Genomic DNA, 17,330 nt, shown 5'->3' on the forward strand with positions numbered 1-17,330 from the left:
CTCCTGCACAGCATTTCCCGCACCGCACCTCGTCCTGGCTCTCTCCGGCCCGGGAATGAGCCCGTCGGCACGGCGGTGTCAGGACACGGGCACGGCGGAGGGAGGAGGGTCCCCGCGGCTCGGCAGGGCCCGGCTGGGGGCTGCCAAGGGCTGCGGAGAGCGCAGGGAGCAGGGCCCGGGCCGAGCACCGCGGGGCCGCGGCCGGAAGGCAGTAACCGCCTAAACCAGTCCTAAATTGTTCGGGCTTAAACTAATTGCTGACATCCACGGGAGACGGCTTTCCTTAGGTTTATTGCCATGTATCTGTAAAACCTGTCCTCTAGTGGTGAGTATTCTCTGTACAACCTACCTTTCTTCCCATGCACTGAGTAATTGCTTAGGTGTGGATTCAGACTGAAGAATTCCTTACTTGGAAAAATTCAGCATCACTCACGGGAGTGGAACACTCTCGTGCTCAGCCTTAATGCTCGGAGTTGAGATTCAGCAGCAGTCCTGTGTTGAGCAGGCAGACTGCAAGAACAAACAAACATCTGCACTGCAGGAGAGAGAAGTTTTACCACCACTTTCCCAAAGTGGCAGCATGGAGTTTTGCCCCCACTTGGCTACCCTTCCCACAGCTTCCTTCAGGTCTGGTGTTTTGTTTATGGAGCTATACATGAAGGGACAGTTTAGTCTTACAAAAAGGCAGAGCTGGCAAGTCCCATGCTCCCACCTCTGAGGAACCCTGACTCTTTAGCAGAGGTAGCCAGGCTAAAAGTTGCTTCCTTCTCCTATAGCTGCTGTTTGCAGAGATCGCTGAAATGTCTGCAGCCTTGAGCTACCAGCCCTGGTAGCTGCTTAAATCACTTATTTCCATCTTGTAGCACATGCCTTTCTTTGCTTTACTTACTGTGCTGCTCTGCCTTGTCAACTGAACAGCCAGCCAGGCAGGTGTCAGCAGAGACTGTGACTTGCCCTTTGGTGGGAGCAGCGAGCTGGGACTGCCCTGGAACAGGTCACCTCATCACAGCTGGTCTGTGAGGCCCTTTGCTAAACTGCACCAACTGAAAAACAACTTTTTTTTCCCCCCAGCAAGATTAGATTCCAGCTACAATTCAGCACGAGGGACCTCCTCTAATGACCTCGTCTTACCTCTGTTTCCATAGACATTTCTAGCCTCCAGTCCCTACTCTCCTTCAAGCACAGAAGACACCAGGTATACAGAGGCCAGGGGACAATTTGCAGCAGTAAGGTGTTCTTGCTGCACTTCCAAGCCTATTCTGGAAGAAAAATGCACCTTTAGAAAGCAAGCTCACCTTTTAACAGCACAAGAATTACTTAAAATTAGGTAGCTTGCAACAGTGAACACTTTTCAATAATCAGTAACAGCTGAGGTTAACTAAGGCCTCCACTACCCACGGGAACACCCTGAGGAAAGCCCCGTTCAGGTACCAGGGCAGAGGCCAGCCCGCTGGAAGGGGCGGGTGAGGAGGAGGCCCTGCCCTGCCCTGCCCTGCCCTGCCCTGCCCGAGCTGGCCCAGCCCCGCAGTGGGTGTGCCTGCTCACAGCCCCTTCCTGCGGCTCCAGGGGGCCTGTCCCAGGCAGGACCACAGAGCTGCCCCTGGGACGCTCCAGTGTAAGAACCCTATGAGAATCCTATGAGAGGCTGAGGGAGCTGGGGTTGTTCAGCCTGGAGGAGGCTCGGGGGAGACCTCCTCACTCTACAGCCACCTGACAGAAGGTTGTAGCCAGGTGGGCGGCAGTCTCTTCTAGGCAACCAGCAGTAGGACAAGAGGGCATGGTCTTAAGCTGTGCCAGGGAGCCGTAGGTTGGATATTGGGAAGAAATTTTTAGAGTAATCAGGGCTGCCCAGGGAGGTGGTGGATTCACCGTCCCTGGAGGTGTTTAAGGTGAGACTGGATGTGGACTCAGTGCAATGGTCTGGGAACCATGGCAGGGTTGGATCAAGGGTTGGACTTGATGATCTCAGAGGTCTTTTCCAAGCCGGTCGATTCTATGACTCTAACCCAGCTGTCAGCCAGGTCACTTCATGGATGGGCTGGGCCCTCTGAATTCATCCCAGCTTCCTCAAATGTGCTGGATGATGAACACAGAAGCCCAGCTTGTACGTGTGTACTAACGCTGTTAGTACAAGTACTAATTTGGTTTTTATACTCTGCAACATCTGTAGAGATTTAACACACAATTAGTGTCAAAACACCTTGGGTTTTATTTTCCTATCCTTTTGAATCAGGTTAAGCTGTAAACAATTTCTGTTTCAATCAAATACTGCCAGCTAGAATTACTTCCATTCATGCATCACTGAAAACAAAAAGGGTATTTTTCCTTAAGTATAGGTTTTTCTTTTTTTAAACCATGTCACTTTATACAGAAACCAATAGCTAGATTCAATGCACCCTGATTAGTTATGTAAACAGATAACCCCCCAAAAAAAACCTCGTCAACAGAACTAATAAGTTGGTTCCTTCATAGAATGGAAATTAAAATCTCTCCTGACTTGAGGTTAACATGGTCAGGAGTACTGAGTGTGGCACATAAATCCATCTAGGAGGTGTATAAATTGCACTGTATCTGAATTAACAAAGTTATGCATAATGAAATGCACATTTAAATTCATGCTAGAAAGCATTTTTCAACATGAAGTGGCAGCCGACTGGCAACCGTAACAGTTAGGTTCTGCACCATCATTTATGGCATTATAGATAACTATTACATATATAGCATACTTAAAAACCCTGAAGGATTGTGTTACTTGAAACATTCTCCAGGCAGTCGTTTGGTTTGAAACGTTGGGAGAAAGACTAAAAGAGCTCACCATCTTATACCAACTATGGTACCTTTAACTCTCATGAAGTAGATCAGATATGATGTGTATTTCACAGTAACAGAGTTGCTTAATGCCTTTTCTCCAACAGTAGGATTGTGGTAGATGTTTCTGCCCTCAGATCACCACTGTCCTGGTGGCTTTCCCTTTTCTTAAGTATGGGTAACTATACTGAGCACTTTTCCTGGGTTTTAACTATTCATCAGTCCTTTCAGTATATCTTCAGAGAGTTCCAGCAGTGGGAGTTCAGGGGATGGGATGTCCAGGGGGGGAAGGTTGGGTATTGGAATGTCCTTTGCCTTCCCAGCAGTTGTTGCAAACTTCTGCCACGTTGCAGCTGAAGAAGTACTTTCTGAGTGTTGCTGCAGACCCCACAACTCTGACTTCTCTACAAAATCAGCATCTACATCAAGCTCCTTGTCTACTGGAGATTTTTGGAGTCTAGCTCTTTCTGCTTTTAGCTGCTTATTCTCTCTCCTTAATCTCTCATTTTCAGCTACAAGAAATTCTATGTGCCGTTTCAAATCTGCAATTTTGGTTGCCTGCTCTTCTATTATTGTTTTGTCATCTTTTGGAGCTTTACTCCCAATACATGCTTCCACCGGCTCCTTTTTTTTCTGAAGCAGAAACAACAGTGTATCTGGGTCCCTGTCAAAGACACCCTGAATATCCTGCGAATGTTTCTCTGTGGAAGGGCTGTATTTCTGAGTAACAGGAACCAGTATGTTTTGATCATCAGAGTCTTCAGCAGATGGCTTATAAGAAGTCTGAAGGTGTGTGGCTGTTTCCTTATCAGCATTCTGCTGGGCCTTCAGCTTTTCCTCCCTCTTTGCCCTTTTCCACCTCTCCTGGATGAGCAGTAACTGTTTCATGTGACTATCCCTTTGTAATTCCAGTGACAGCTGAGCCTGGGTAAGAACAAGATTAAACAATTTAGTGGGTGATCCCTGATCCCACCTGAATATTCATGCAGGTAAAGTTACATGTGTGCAAATATTTACATGAACAGTATCACAGCACGGCTGAGGGGGGGGGAGCAAGAACTGCCCTCTGCTTGTACAATGCAACAGATTCAGATATGTCACCCAAATTCAGCAAAAAAACCGGTCTTTTTGTTTGTAAGTCACTGACCAGGCTACAACCCCTCTGAGCAGGGGCACCAGGAGTTTAACCGACCTATGAACAGCACCAGGAAGGAAGGGATTCTCCTGGCATGCACAGCCACACTTTGGCTAAACCATGCAAACTTTTTGTATGCTTCTGTGATGGTATCTGTGTAGACATATCAATAACACCCGAAACTAAGCAGCAAATTGCTCCAAGGCCAGATACAGTCCCAAATGATTCAGCCATATTTAATGAAGGGGATGGCATGGTGGACAATAACTCATAGGAACCACCTGGATGAGAGACCATTTTCCAAAAGAATGACCCTTTGGAGCAAAGACAGAGGCCTGATCTCCAAGGGTTATTTGCTTTCATAATACTGACTAAATTCAAACCCTACTGCTGTAACAGTGCTGAGCAGACTGCACTGCTACATTCACAGGCAGATCTGTGCAATGATTAAGGAAAGGTGTCAGGGCTGTTGTTCTGGAGATCCCCCAGTCAGGATGAATAAACCCAAAATTACAGACTGTAGATGAGACGCTCGGCTTTGTGTCTCAGCAAAGTGCCTCACAGCAAAAGCTAAACATGAAACTAGTTTTATCACTTCCCTGAAGATGCCTGGCAGACTAGAAAGCTGGAGACCCCTTGGATGGCTTAGCATTTCTCTTGTCCCTGCTCCACATAAACTTGGAAAAACTCCCTAGGAAGACCGGTGTTACCACACTTGTGACACTCCCGGTGCAGTTGCCAAGGGCTCAGAAAACTTTGGAGAGGGTAATGCCCAAGGGGAGTGTGATCAGCGAGGGCACAGTGGGACACACAGGAGCTGTAGCTGGTTCTGGCAGCTGCTGCACTCGGGCCTCACCTGCTCCGACCGGGTCAGCTTCATGGCGTCCGTGAGGTACGCTGTGGATAGAGAACAGGGCAGCGTCAGCACGGCCTGCACAACCTCAGCATTCCCATAAAACCTAAGGAAAGGCTCCAGGCCTTCTGTGTGCTGAACTCCCACATAAAGGCAGCAGTCTAGAGGCAAAGCATTTACAGAGTTACGGTGGTTGGAAACACCTGCTGGTTTTCAAAAGTCAGGAAAAATTGCTGTAAGGTCTTGCAATGCACACTACACCCCTTCCATGGTATCCTGTTGGCTTGGGTTGCTCAAATTTGTTTTACAGAGAAGGACAACAGCCATTTCCAGAAAGTCCCATGAAGGGAAGGAACACAGCTAAGGACCAGACCTTTAGCATACAAGCACTTTATGACAAAATGTGATAAGTAAAATCCTCTTGCCCAGGGCACACCAGTATTATGAAGTCATGCTTTTAAATTATATTCATAATGAAAAATTATGGTCCTTAGTTCCTCACTTTTTTTCCCAAGTTCTCCTCCAAACCAGAAAATGTGCTGGCTTAAGAGTCAGAGAAGCACTTTGAGCATATCTTGCTAGTGCTGAAAATGACAAGGTGTAAGAAATTCTTAACCAAATTTGGAATGATGCAAGATAATGGCATAGAATCATCAGACAAAGAAATGCAAGAAAGATTCAGTGCCCTTCTGGGTTTTGTCTTGGTATATGAACAAAAGAAAACCAAAAGTCTGCATACTAGAATGTGTTATCCCTGATCACTCTGAGTATTCATAAAAACCAAAGAAACTATCAGTTTCTCACTTTAACTTCTAGTATTTATGAATGGAAAGTGAGAAGGCCTGGTATCTAGGTTATGATGTTCAGAGTAGCCACTCTCCTTTGAGGAGACTTTGTCTCCTCAAAGCCCTGTCACTGAAAATGTCCTACTTGTTGCACCAATTAAGAGATCCTCTTTCTTCTTCTGCCAAGTAGCTGCTGCACTGTCAGAGAGCTGAGGGACTCCAACACAGATAATTAGGCGGGACTATTTAAATGGGCAGGTAAATGCACAAGGTCTCACACAGGACAGGGTGTCAATCTGATGTTGTGCTCGAGCTCTGGGGAAGCTGAGCTCATCACCTGTTTTCAGCTGCTTGATTCGGACATCAGGAAAGGGAAGTAAACTTTTGTAAGCAAACATTTGTCTAAGTATTTCCTTTATTAGCAGGGGAAGCAGGTGACCTCAGCTATGAAAGCAGTGAAGAAAACACAAAGGGTAAAGTGAAACTGGCTTACAGCAGGTACCCAGCTTTAGTCTGTGCATGACACAAGGTGTTGGCTTCATCTTCAGTCAAGAACTGCGTTCGCAGTGATAACCATCCCCAATCAAAACAACTATGGAAATGTCTGACTTGAGCTGCTCATATGAGAAAAAAAAGTTTCCAAAAGGGCTCTTGATCTGGACTGAAAAACAAACTCACATTTTAAAAATAAAAATTTTGCATGTAACTAGATATTCTACTTACATAGAATCATAGAATCACAGAATATTCTGAGTTGGAAGGGACCCATCAGGATCATTGGGTCCAACTCCTGGCAGGACACCCAAGGAGTCACACCACATACCTGAGAGCGTTGTCCAAATGCTTCTTGAGCTCAGACAGGCTTGGGGCACAGAGCATGCAAATCTAGGAACTGATTTTAACAGCTGGAATGTGAGAAATAACCTACTCACCAGCAGCTTTCTTGTGACAAGAAATTGCTTCTTCATATTTCCCTGCTGCCAACAAGCGATCTGCTTTTCTGCTCTGCTGGTGAGCCTTCAAAAAAAAAAAACATCGCATCAATGAGGGTTCATGGACAAAGTTGTACCTGTGGTAAAAGTAATCATTATATCTAAGAAACCTGTACTGATTCCAATTCTCATGCTTTTAGGCTCAGATCTCCCACTCCCGTCCACGCTTTATAATTGGACTTCTTCTTTAATACTACCTTACAAAAGTCTGTACTGGTAAGAACTGAAGGCTGTTAATGCAGCAAAGGTGGTGTGTACATAACAAAATCCTTTTGAAGCTGTTCCTCAGAAAGTACATGTTCTCTTTTATAGGCAGGCACCTACCACAGATGTGTAAAAAGACCATTAGGGATAAGAAGTTATGAGAAGTTGTGTGTTTTTAGGACCAGTTTACCTGGCAGAATGCAAAATATTTGAATTGTGTTACATCTCACAGCTGGTCTGATATTTTCTGCTGTCCCATGCCCTAGAGGCTTTGCCTCTTGGGTGAATAAACTACAAAAGATCTCTGCCTTTTTTTTTTTTGTCTGCAGCTTACACCAGTTAATGGCAGCAGCACAGCCATAGTTAAAGATATCAAAGTCACGTTGTTGCTGTACAACAGTTAAGTCTATACTAGTATTTGTAAACCACTAATGTAAACCACCATCACAGACTAAGGATGTTGCTGGAAGCAAGCAATTGTATTTGCATATGCTCAGTGAGAAACACTACTGTATAACCAGCACTGCAACATTCATGAAAGTAAATCTTTTTGTCATTACTACAAGACACAAATTTTATGGTCCCTCCTCCCAGACAAGCTGTGTAATGTGAAAGGCTAGAAGCACTAACTGGTGAGACTCTCAGTTACACAGTTCAGGGCTGCTGTGCTGCACGTTGAGTTTGAAGTAAGCACACATCAGGTACTGATACTTACGTGACACTTATATTAACATCCACCTAAAACACAAGTTCCAAAACACAGGTCAGGTTCTTTGTCCTCCAAGTGGACTTATCCCCTGCACTGTTACAGTAAGTTCAATTTTCTACCACAATCTTGGCAGCTCTTACACCCCAGAAGAGAATGATTTGTATAGAAAACACTCGTTTGGGCGACAGCTGTTCTTAAGCAATCCCTAGCAGTTATATCACTGCATGTAGACATTTGGCTTTTCTAAAACTGATTTCATATGCTAATATGCTGTGTTTTTAAAAAACCAAAATACAATTCCTCGATTCTTCACAACAAACATTTTTTGTTATATTCTTCTTCCTCACCTTCATTGAATCCTCAGAGCATTGTCAGCATTTCCTATTTCTTCTGCCCTGAGGTTAAATAATCTCAGAAGTGGAAGTGTTTTTCTATTGGAAAATTATCTATTTTATGGCCTTTTTCTATGGACTCCTACAAATGACATATGCCAGAAAGATAAACTAATTTCCCATGGGAATGAACAAACAGGATCAGCACAGATAGAGCCATCTCCTTGGTTATTCCTGGCAGCTCATCCCGTTACAAATTAGCTGTGTCATGGACAAAAAAAACACCTGAGCTAGCTCTTTGCAAAACAATTTTTCAATAAATTAGTATTGATACAGCTGCTTCTGAAAACTGCATGGGCAGGTCTGAAAAAACAGGGTAAGAGGAAACAGGATAGCCAGAGACAGAAGGGCTAAGGAAGCACTTCAACAGGCAGGGGAACTGCTTTCATTTATTAGTTTCTACATATAAGAATTTGAGTCTAACTGTTTTCAAGGGTTATTCTTACATGTTTTAAACTACTGGAGTATGATCTTATTCAAATCACTTAAGCACATTTGAGGACAGTCAGTTCTGTTTGACTGAGCAATTAAATTATTTTCATTCTCAATTAACTTCCAGTGAAGCTGAAGGGAGTCTGAAGAAGTCAGGCTGGACTGTGAATAAAATTAGGAAAGCAACAGTCCACAGAAGTTATCAAGAAGAAAACATGATCCTCTGTTGAGAAGGTCAAAATGCCTTTCTTGCTCTTACATCGAAATATACACATCAGACCACCTTACTCTGATGCAACAAACTTCCCAACGAAAACAACAGAAACCACAGCAGAGAAAAATCAATTTTAAGCACAGCTTTGTGTGAGAAAACCAAGTGTTCTGCAGTCAGTCATGGGCAAGGAATTCCTCATTTTCCATCTTTTCCTGCCAGCTTGACAAGGAAATATTTGCTCATTTATGCCACCCTGTGAGTGTTTGTGCCCATTAGTTGATTGTGGAAGGACCAAGGAATCTCTCCCATTTTCATGGTAGCTTATTTTTCAATAAGCAGTTTGGAGAAATTAGCGGTGCTGTTTCCTAGCAGCAAGTGATGAAGCTGCAGCAGAAGTATTTGGGTGCTTAATGGCCATTATGATGGATGAGCTTGTACATCTTGTCTATTCTGCTGGCTTACTGCAAGAAATGCTCAGTTCCACTCAGCCACACAGCTTCCAACCATTGTTAGCAAATCTGTTTTGAACTCAGAGGAGCCTGTATCCCATTATAAAACTGCCAATGGAAGAACTGGTCCTATATCCTGAAGAGAAAAAAATGACTCTCAAGTTTATCCCTGGTCTGATGTCATGCTAAAGGAAGGTGTTTACACAACAGTTGTGGAGCTGCTGTGCTGGATCCCAGCACATTCCAGCAGGACTGCTTTGACCTTGGTCCTGCTGCTGTGGTTACAGAAACACCTGCTGCTTGGCTCTGCTGGGTTTATGGATCCGATTTCTCTTTCCTCTTCCACTTGCAGTGCTGGAAATAAATGTAGGATGGGGTGTAAGAATAATTATAATTTATTAACAAGCTATGGAATTGAAGGGTGCAAGCAGGTTGACAACTACTTCCAGATGTCCCTCCCAATCCTAATGAGCAGGAATTCCCAGCAGGCAAGTGGACAGGTGTTAACAATTTGACCCTTGTAAAAGGAAGCAGGTGAGGGCAGGATGGCCAAGATAAAAAGCATCCTCACGTTGCTTCAAATAACTACTTCTTACAAGGTTTGTGTAAGCTTTATTGTGTGACATGAATCACTCTGGACCAACTGCAAAAGCAGGTAAGTTTGATATTTTTCTACCCTTTCCAACTGGAGTTGAGATGTTGAAGGAGGATACCTGCATTTGTAAGTTTGTGCTATTCTACAGAAAGGCTCCTATTTGATTTTCCACTCAACTAGCCCAAATCATTGCCTAGGTTTCTCTAAACAACAAAAAACCCAATCAAACAACCCTCTAAAACAGCAATACAGATTGCCCTCTTTACCCAGAGCTTTCTTTAGCAGCCCAAAAATTAACATTCCTCTTGTTTTTGCACTATAAACTACACAATGATGTGACTGCAGCCTTTGAGAAATGAAGCCATAAGGCCCACTTGCCAGATCTATTAATGTTCTCTCAAACTGAAAAATAAAAATTCTCATTTTCTCTCTAGAAACGGTGTACTGTTACAACTTAAAGGATTACCACAGTGTGATCCTAGCTTACGTTGGGGGAAAAATAAAAGCTGCTGCTTTTTCCCATAGAATTCCAGTTGGTGGCTAGATATGACAGAAAGGAGCATAACAGGAAGAAACCTGCTCAAAGCAACAATATTTTGAAAAGGTAGATGTGTTACTGGCTCATTTTCAAACAGTCTGCTACCCTCTCCTCAGAGCAGTAATTTGCAACAGTGCTTCTGTAGCTGAGACAGTCTTGTGTATATTTTGGTTTTCTCTGTTCCACTAATGGGACAACAGCTCTTCACTTGGACAAAGCCTTGCACAAGATGTTAAGCTTACAGCCTTCTTTGTACATCGCAAGGGACTCTCTAAAAATTATGTATTTTAATATGATTGTGAAGCACAGATTTTGGTGCCTAACTTAAAAGGTGACTAATAAAGGCAGGAAAACTCAGCTGCTAAAACAATGGAGCCTGATGGAAGCTTAACCGCAAGAAGTTTGTTTGTAAGTTTTTTAAGTGAAACCACTGTTTGCTGCTACTGTCATCTACTTTATGCCATGGGCTGTGGATACCAGTTATTTTTGCCAGAAAGGATCAACACCTGTGGTCTCTCACTGCTGAAAGCAAAGAGGAAGGTTTTTTGGTTTTTCAGTTTGGTGTGTTTTTTTTTTTTTGAGAGATGAGGGATCTATTTGAGGATTTGTTTCCCTAAGGACACAGGTCTGTTTTCCTAAGAGTGTTTGAAGAGTCATAAAGTGCACACTGTGTCACTTCCATGTTATCCAAGCATGCTAAGTGTTTTCCAGGTGGATGTTTACAGCAGAGGGTCACAAAGGGCGGGATGAGCTGGTGCACCACGGTTACTCCCATGCCACACTCTGTCAGTTCTATATCTATGGAAATCTCTTTCAAACATCATTCTTACCAGGAAACAGTGAACTTAAAAAGGTTTCAATGTGTATGTCCTCATATGCATTGAAAAAACAGAATGAAGAGAGAACACAATGGGAAAACTTGACCTGAGAGGTCCAAGAATAAACTGTGGCCATCCATTTACTTTAAAAAAAAAAAAGTGCAATCATGATTGGGGTGACTATGGAAAATGCTTGTACTTACTAAAGCCAAAAATAATATAGAGTTGTATTGTAACATGCTAAATAATGGGAATATATTTGCCACTAAGACTAAAGAAATGGTAAAATGTAGCTTTATCAACAGAAGCAAGCTCCCATTTTTAAATAATTGTATTCTGTAGAGAAAGATGATTAAGAACCAAAAAATGGCAGAACCCATTGTGGTTGTTCAACCAAGACCACTAGTCGGATGTGAGCTCAATTGTCTGTCTTTGTAAGCCTGTACTTAGCCAGGTTGACAGAACAATGACTCAGCTGTGTAAATTACAGGTTAGTGTTCCTACAGAGCAAAACAAGTATGTGAAACTCTCATGAGAATGTGTTCTCAGCACTGACAGACTCCTCACTCGCTTTGTATTGAACTGTAAAGATGTTAAAGTTCAACTGGCATGTAAGCAATGGCATTAGAATTTAAATATATGGGCAGACAAGCAACCAGTTGTTTTGCCAACCCACATTAATTCACTGAATAGCTCTAATTGACTACGCGTGTGTTCCCAGCCTATTCCAAGTTTAAGATAAAATGGTTAGTCTGAGTTCCTCACCATGCAAATGCAATTAAGAGATCTGGAATGAAACCAACTCACATCCACACTGCTCAGGTTAGGTGGAGCCTTCCAAACCCCACAGAGGCATGTATCACCTGCACCTTCCTTAGGGTGTGGTATCTTTTTACCTACTGCATAGTCAAATCAACCTCATTCACTTCCTTTTCATCCACTTAGTAGGATAAAAGCACTGAATGCTTCAACTTGCTTGTCAGAGCCATTTTTACAGAATCAATTAGGTTGGAAAATAACTCTGAGATCATTGAGTCCAACCTACCACCATGTACACCAGACCATGGCACTAAGTGCCATGTCCAGTCTTTCCTTAAACACCTCCAAGGATGGTGGCTCCACTACCTCCCTGGGCATTTTGCATGCCTGCAGTTCTCAGCTGCTTTGGTGGTGTTTTTCTTGTCCCCACATACAGTGTCACAGCAAGTCTTGCTAAGTGAGAACTGTTCTGCTGCCCTGATAATAAACAAGACCAACCTGGGCTTCGATGTGCAGCCTTAAACCACATGGCTCAAGCTGTTACAGCAACTGAGCTACTCCTCAGTAGGGAACAACAGAGCCATCACAACAAATTGTCCAGTAAACAATCTATTCCAGGAGGAACAAGTTGAAAACAAGTGGGGCAGAGAGGATTCAGTTGTGACCTCAGTCTGCTGCCTCACCAGGCCTCCATGAGGTGGCTGCATTTGGGTGTTCAAACTGCTGGTCATGCTGACTCAGAGCTGAACTGTGTGGCCTGATGACAGGCACGTAATGCCCGTGTGATGCAGCAGAAAGGCACTGCTGGTAGGTACCCAAACAGCACAGTTACAGTGAGGAAATAATGCTTCTGTCAACCACCAATAGCTTAGCTAATTATGTTCTTGACTGGGAGCAGCTGCAAGTTGTTTTCTGTGTCACGTGGAACAGTTCTGTGTTGTGCCTTTAATAGGAATTATATACCTGAACACAGCCTTGAGGTGGCTGTTACTGATCTGGCTGTTCAGCTGAGCATCTGATGCACCACCTCAGCACCTCCAGTCACTTCTCTCAGATATGGGGCTGCCTCTGTGGGTTCACACCTTGTGGTTCACCCACCACTGTAGTAAAAACAGACTTTGTGTGAGGCACATCTATAGAGTGATACTTTTCCCCCCTTTTATTACCTACAAGCTTGTCCTCTCTAATTTGAGCTCAGAATTGAGTGCATCTGCCCTTTTTTTGGTTCCATTTTAGACTGAAAGATCAAGTATAGCAGGTTAAGCTTTATTAAAAAAAAAATCAAAGAAAACAAGTGGGGTTCAGTGGATGTTTCTGTAGATTAACATAATATTCCTGGTTTTCGAATCAAAATAACAGAGCTGCAGGCTGGCATTGAGTCTCAAACACATTAGCCCATGTGGTTTAAATCCTTTGGTCTCTAGTGAACTTTCATAGATGCCCCTCCTACACCTCCATATTGCATATTTATTCTGTTTGTTATTTTGCCTCTGTGTGGATGTAGTATTCACCTCACTTTTAAATCACTTCCTGAAGTAAACCACTGACTGGCTCGCACTGGAGTGGTTGCTACCAATGCATTAATATTAAAATCTTTCACTATATGAGATTTTTGAAATACACATTTTGTTATTCTCACTCCAGCTACTGGTCTGTGCTTTCTGTTTTCACCAAAACAGCAGCTCCTCAAGCTGGGTCCCTTATGCTTCAAGAAACTTAGAGCTGACAGATACTCACCAGATTTTGGATTATATTTTATTATAAGCCATACAAACATTACTACCTTGTAGGAAGAATACAAAGTAGAGGTGGTATGGCTCGTTAGCTATAGGACAATACTGAGGTGTTAAAGTAGAATCTGCAGAGTTCTGAGGTCCTGGACTGTTTAAGGAACAAGTTTTCTTTCTCATCTCTTCTTGAGGTTTGATATTATTTGCCTCATTTTTACTGTGTTCCTTCCAAGCTTCTGATGGTCAGCAGTGTATGGTTGTGCTTCTTAACTTGTAACTTTTGCTCCTATACCTAAGGTTAAAATTACTGCTGGATGTGAGATCAGAATTCTTTGCCTAAATCAGATGGCAGTAGGAATTACCCCTACAGTAAATATCACCAAGAAGCTCTTGAGATGCTCTGCAAGAACTTGCAGTGTTCATGAGAGACTTATCTTTGTGCTTTTGCAGTAAAAGTTTTAATCTGCAGAAGAATGTTGATATGCCTTAAGTTTTTGACACTGGGTTATGTGTGAAATAAGTAATCAGCCGGGCTAGAAACCTGTTACACGGTTGTCTGCAGGTGCAGAAACTGCACTTCATACTGGTTTTAAGTTCCACAGCATAACCTAAATGTTTTATTTGTAGGGTTTAAGAACTGGCTTCCTTACTAGTAAAAGCATAAGGATGAGGGCTTTAACCCTTTCTTTCAAGATGAGATCACTGCTTAGAGACATGGTTCAGTGGTCCATTAGCAGTGCTGGATTAATGGCTGGACTTGGATCCTAGAGTTCTTCTCCAATCTACGAAATTCTACGAAAATGCTTTCCAATGGCTCTGTCAACTCAGACAATGGCAACAGATCTTGGAAAAGTTATTTCAGTTATTCCTAAAGGAAGGATCACTGGGTACAACAAATACCTTGAGGACAGCTCAGTGGAAAAATCAAATCAGCAGTTAGTACTGTAGCACAAGTCCTAGAAAGGTTAAAAGAAGGAAAGTTGGGGTTAGACTCAGCATGATCATTTGCTAAGCATGCAACAATGGCACAGAAGGAATACAAAAAGTTAGTAACTTTAAAATAGAAAAAAAGTCTGAAGAACTAAATTCGTATGTAAATGAGCTAAATAAGGTCAAATTCTGAAAAGAGGGATCCATTTCTCATTGAAGTTATTAGACCTGAAGGTCAGTAATTAAAACTCCCATTGAACAAAAAACATTGTAGTGTTATATACATATGTATATGTGTGTGTGTGTGTATATGTGTGTGTGTGTGTGTATATGTGTGTGTGTGTGTGTATATGTGTGTGTGTGTGTGTATATGTGTGTGTGTGTGTATATGTGTGTGTGTGTGTATATGTGTGTATATATATATTCAACATATCTGGAAAGCAAATCTGTGTTGTCTAGTGCCATCTACAGAACTAAATCGGTGAATTGGGGAAACCAAAATATAGCAAACGTAAGAAAGAAATAGTTTAAGGCATTAAGCCCAGTTCCATGAAGATAAAACATTATTTTGAGGGAAATCTATCTGTCAGAAGGTAGAAAAAGAACATAATTGAAACCAGTGGAACACTGGCTATGGCATGCCACCTGTAAGGGATTTTTTTTTTTTTAAGTCAGATCAGCTGCCCAGAAAATCAGGACAGTATCCATGCTTTCCAAAAAGACCAGATGCTCCAATCCACAACTAATGAACAAGGTTCACAGGACAAAGCAATATCCAAATACTGTAGTAAATTATGATGAAATGCCTTAACTGAAGAAAAATCAATTTTGTGAAAAAGCCATGATAGACTGAAAGGGAAATGTCTTGTACTCAAGTCATCAATAGCAGTTAAGTCTAATGATTACTGTATCCAAAACCACTTTGTAGTTTAGGTGTTGGGTGATTTGGTGGGTTTGGTTTGGTTGGTTTGTTTGTTTGTTTTGTTGTTGTTGGTTTCTTGGTAGCTTTATTTTCCCCTTTGTCATCTTTGGAAAAAGTTGTGCTTTTCCAGTCGACATAGGTAAGAGAAGATATTTATAGGAGAAGCAAGTGAAATAGATCACATTGGATATTATAAACATCTTAAATGGATGTTCTTTTACTGGAGGTTGGCTCCTTCCCTGAATATTGTGCAGCATTTTCAAAAAGAAGTGTTTTTATTTCAGGCCACTCTAAGGCAGTAGGAGCATATTTGCAGGAAATTTCATAATTTTCTGTACAAAAGTATGTAAAGTACCTTTTTTCATGTATTATCTCTTCATGCAGAAGTGCCTTGACCTTGTTGTCAGCCTGATGCTACCCAGGTGTGGTACTTGAACACTCCTGTTGTGGTCACAAGATCATCAGCCAGGCTTTAGTCACAGTCTTGTCACTCCTACAGTCCTTTTAAGTGGTCTCTTACTGAAACACTACTGACTAGTGACATCTGCTCTGCCAAAAAGCTGCTGCTTACAGACATTTACCAGTGAATATACAATATTTGTTTTGTCCTTAGAGTTTTATGCACTAGATCTACTTTTTAAAAAGTTTTTACAGTGTCTGTGAACTTAGCTACAGTTTATCCCTCCTGCATTACTGTGCTGCCTGTTTGCCTGACTTTAAGCCCATCATATCAACAGGTTACAAGAGCTTTTCTACTTCTTGCTGTTCCTTATTTCAATTAGTGTTTCAGCACAGAGTGAAAAGTCTGAGACAGTGTGATGCTGACATATCCAGAGAGGTTCTGCACCATTGATTTGGATCTAAACTCACCATCTTCCTAATTCCATGGGTGGTCAGCAGTGACAGTTCTAAAAGCCTTCCTGAATCAGAGAGGGTGATCCAGGAATACCTGACTGGCTCTGCATGGAGCAGGCAAGGGTTTGCCAGGGTTGACACTCTGCTGGAGCAAATAAGCTTTGATTAAAAACTGAACTGACACAAGTCCCTGAGGTTCACATGGCAATGTCTGAACAATTTCTGGATCAAACTCATTCCTGGAAGCACCACTGATGTATTCCTGGTGTGCTGCCCCTGGCTCACTGGACTGCTGGACCAAAGCTTGTTTTCTAAGGGAACACTGCATCACCGCATCTGAGGCACAGTCAAGACACAGCTTTGATAAAACCCATAAGGCAGCAGGGAATTAACTCTTCTAGATTGTGTCTACTGGACAGGGACCTGCCAATTTAGGCTGTTTAACATTTGACTAGCTTTTGTGAAGCTGCATTTTTCAGACCATCTGTGTTTCAGCTCCAGTTCCTTAGCGACTTAGTCTAAGCCGGGGGGGGGGCGGAGCGGGGCGCGTCCTGATTTCAGGTTTTAACGCATTTCGCCTTCTGAAGTTAGAAGAAACACCGGGTCCTGATAAACTCTCTGAAGTGCCATGGATATGGCCTGTGCTATCTAAACGCTTCCTCTAGGCACTTCCTTCCCGAACTTGCCTCCCAGAACTTCCCCTATCCCTCGCGTTTACAGAGGGCTCACCCGGCAATGTAAACATGTCGCAACTCGCTCCCTGCGCGGTTCCCCCTCCGGGGCCCGGAGCAGCGCTGTCCCGCCGCACCGTGGCGAGCCCCCCATCCCCGGCGCGGCGCTGGGCCCCGCTCCCGCCCGGCACGGCCCCACGGGTGTTTGGGGGCGACAGGCGGGCGACCAAAGTCCCGCTGTCGGCTCAGGTCGCGCCTCCTCGCCCGGTTACGCGGAGCGGTGTCTCGCTCTCCCCGCTGCCCGGCTCCGCCCCCCCCGGCCCTGCGCTCACCAGGTTGAGGGGCCCCTCCATCACTTCCATGGGCGGCGGGGGCTGCGGGCACATGGGCGGGGGGCGCTGGGCGCTGCCCCGGCCCGGCCCCGGTGCGGCCCGGCCCCGGCGCGGCTGCCTTGTAAACACGGGCGGCCGCTTCCGCCCGCGAGAGCCGCGCCGCGCCTCGCGAGATTTGCGTCGCCGGGGCAACGGGCGCCGCGCGCG

General features: G+C 43.7%; 1 protein-coding gene across 3 annotated transcripts; it reads right to left on the reverse strand.

Annotated features, from left to right (window-relative positions):
• Nucleotides 1–2,185: 2,185 nt before the first annotated feature.
• NRBF2 (nuclear receptor binding factor 2) lies at nucleotides 2,186–17,267 on the reverse strand. Of its 3 annotated transcripts, XM_064662357.1 has the most exons (5): nucleotides 17,124–17,260; nucleotides 16,136–16,262; nucleotides 6,514–6,598; nucleotides 4,800–4,840; nucleotides 2,186–3,732 (listed from the first exon to the last, which is right to left on the reverse strand). In XM_064662357.1, the coding sequence occupies exons 2-5, from the start codon at nucleotides 16,136–16,138 to the stop codon at nucleotides 3,016–3,018; spliced, it is 846 nt and encodes a 281-aa protein (XP_064518427.1). In that variant the 5' UTR covers nucleotides 16,139–16,262; nucleotides 17,124–17,260; the 3' UTR covers nucleotides 2,186–3,015. The 3 variants fall into 3 exon arrangements, with proteins under 3 accessions (XP_064518427.1, XP_064518424.1, XP_064518426.1); XM_064662354.1 differs by lacking the exon at nucleotides 16,136–16,262 and having other exon boundaries at nucleotides 17,124–17,267; XM_064662356.1 differs by lacking the exons at nucleotides 16,136–16,262; nucleotides 17,124–17,260 and adding an exon at nucleotides 7,834–8,301.
• Between the last annotated feature and the right edge of the window lie 63 nt (nucleotides 17,268–17,330).

This window comes from Pseudopipra pipra, chromosome 8, assembly GCF_036250125.1.
Source record: "Pseudopipra pipra isolate bDixPip1 chromosome 8, bDixPip1.hap1, whole genome shotgun sequence".
Taxonomy (NCBI): Eukaryota; Metazoa; Chordata; class Aves; order Passeriformes; family Pipridae; genus Pseudopipra; species Pseudopipra pipra.

Bases quoted from the DNA above. Each gene is read 5' to 3' on its own strand.
- NRBF2 (XM_064662354.1), bottom strand. From the start codon at position 17,177: ATGTGCCCGCAGCCCCCGCCGCCCATGGAAGTGATGGAGGGGCCCCTC. The intron at 4,841-6,513 runs GTGAGTAGGTTA...CTCTATCCACAG, and splicing joins TTGTCACAAGAAAGCTGCTG to CGTACCTCACGGACGCCATG. The intron at 3,733-4,799 runs GTGAGGCCCGAG...GTTCTTACCCAG, and splicing joins AGCTGACCCGGTCGGAGCAG to GCTCAGCTGTCACTGGAATT.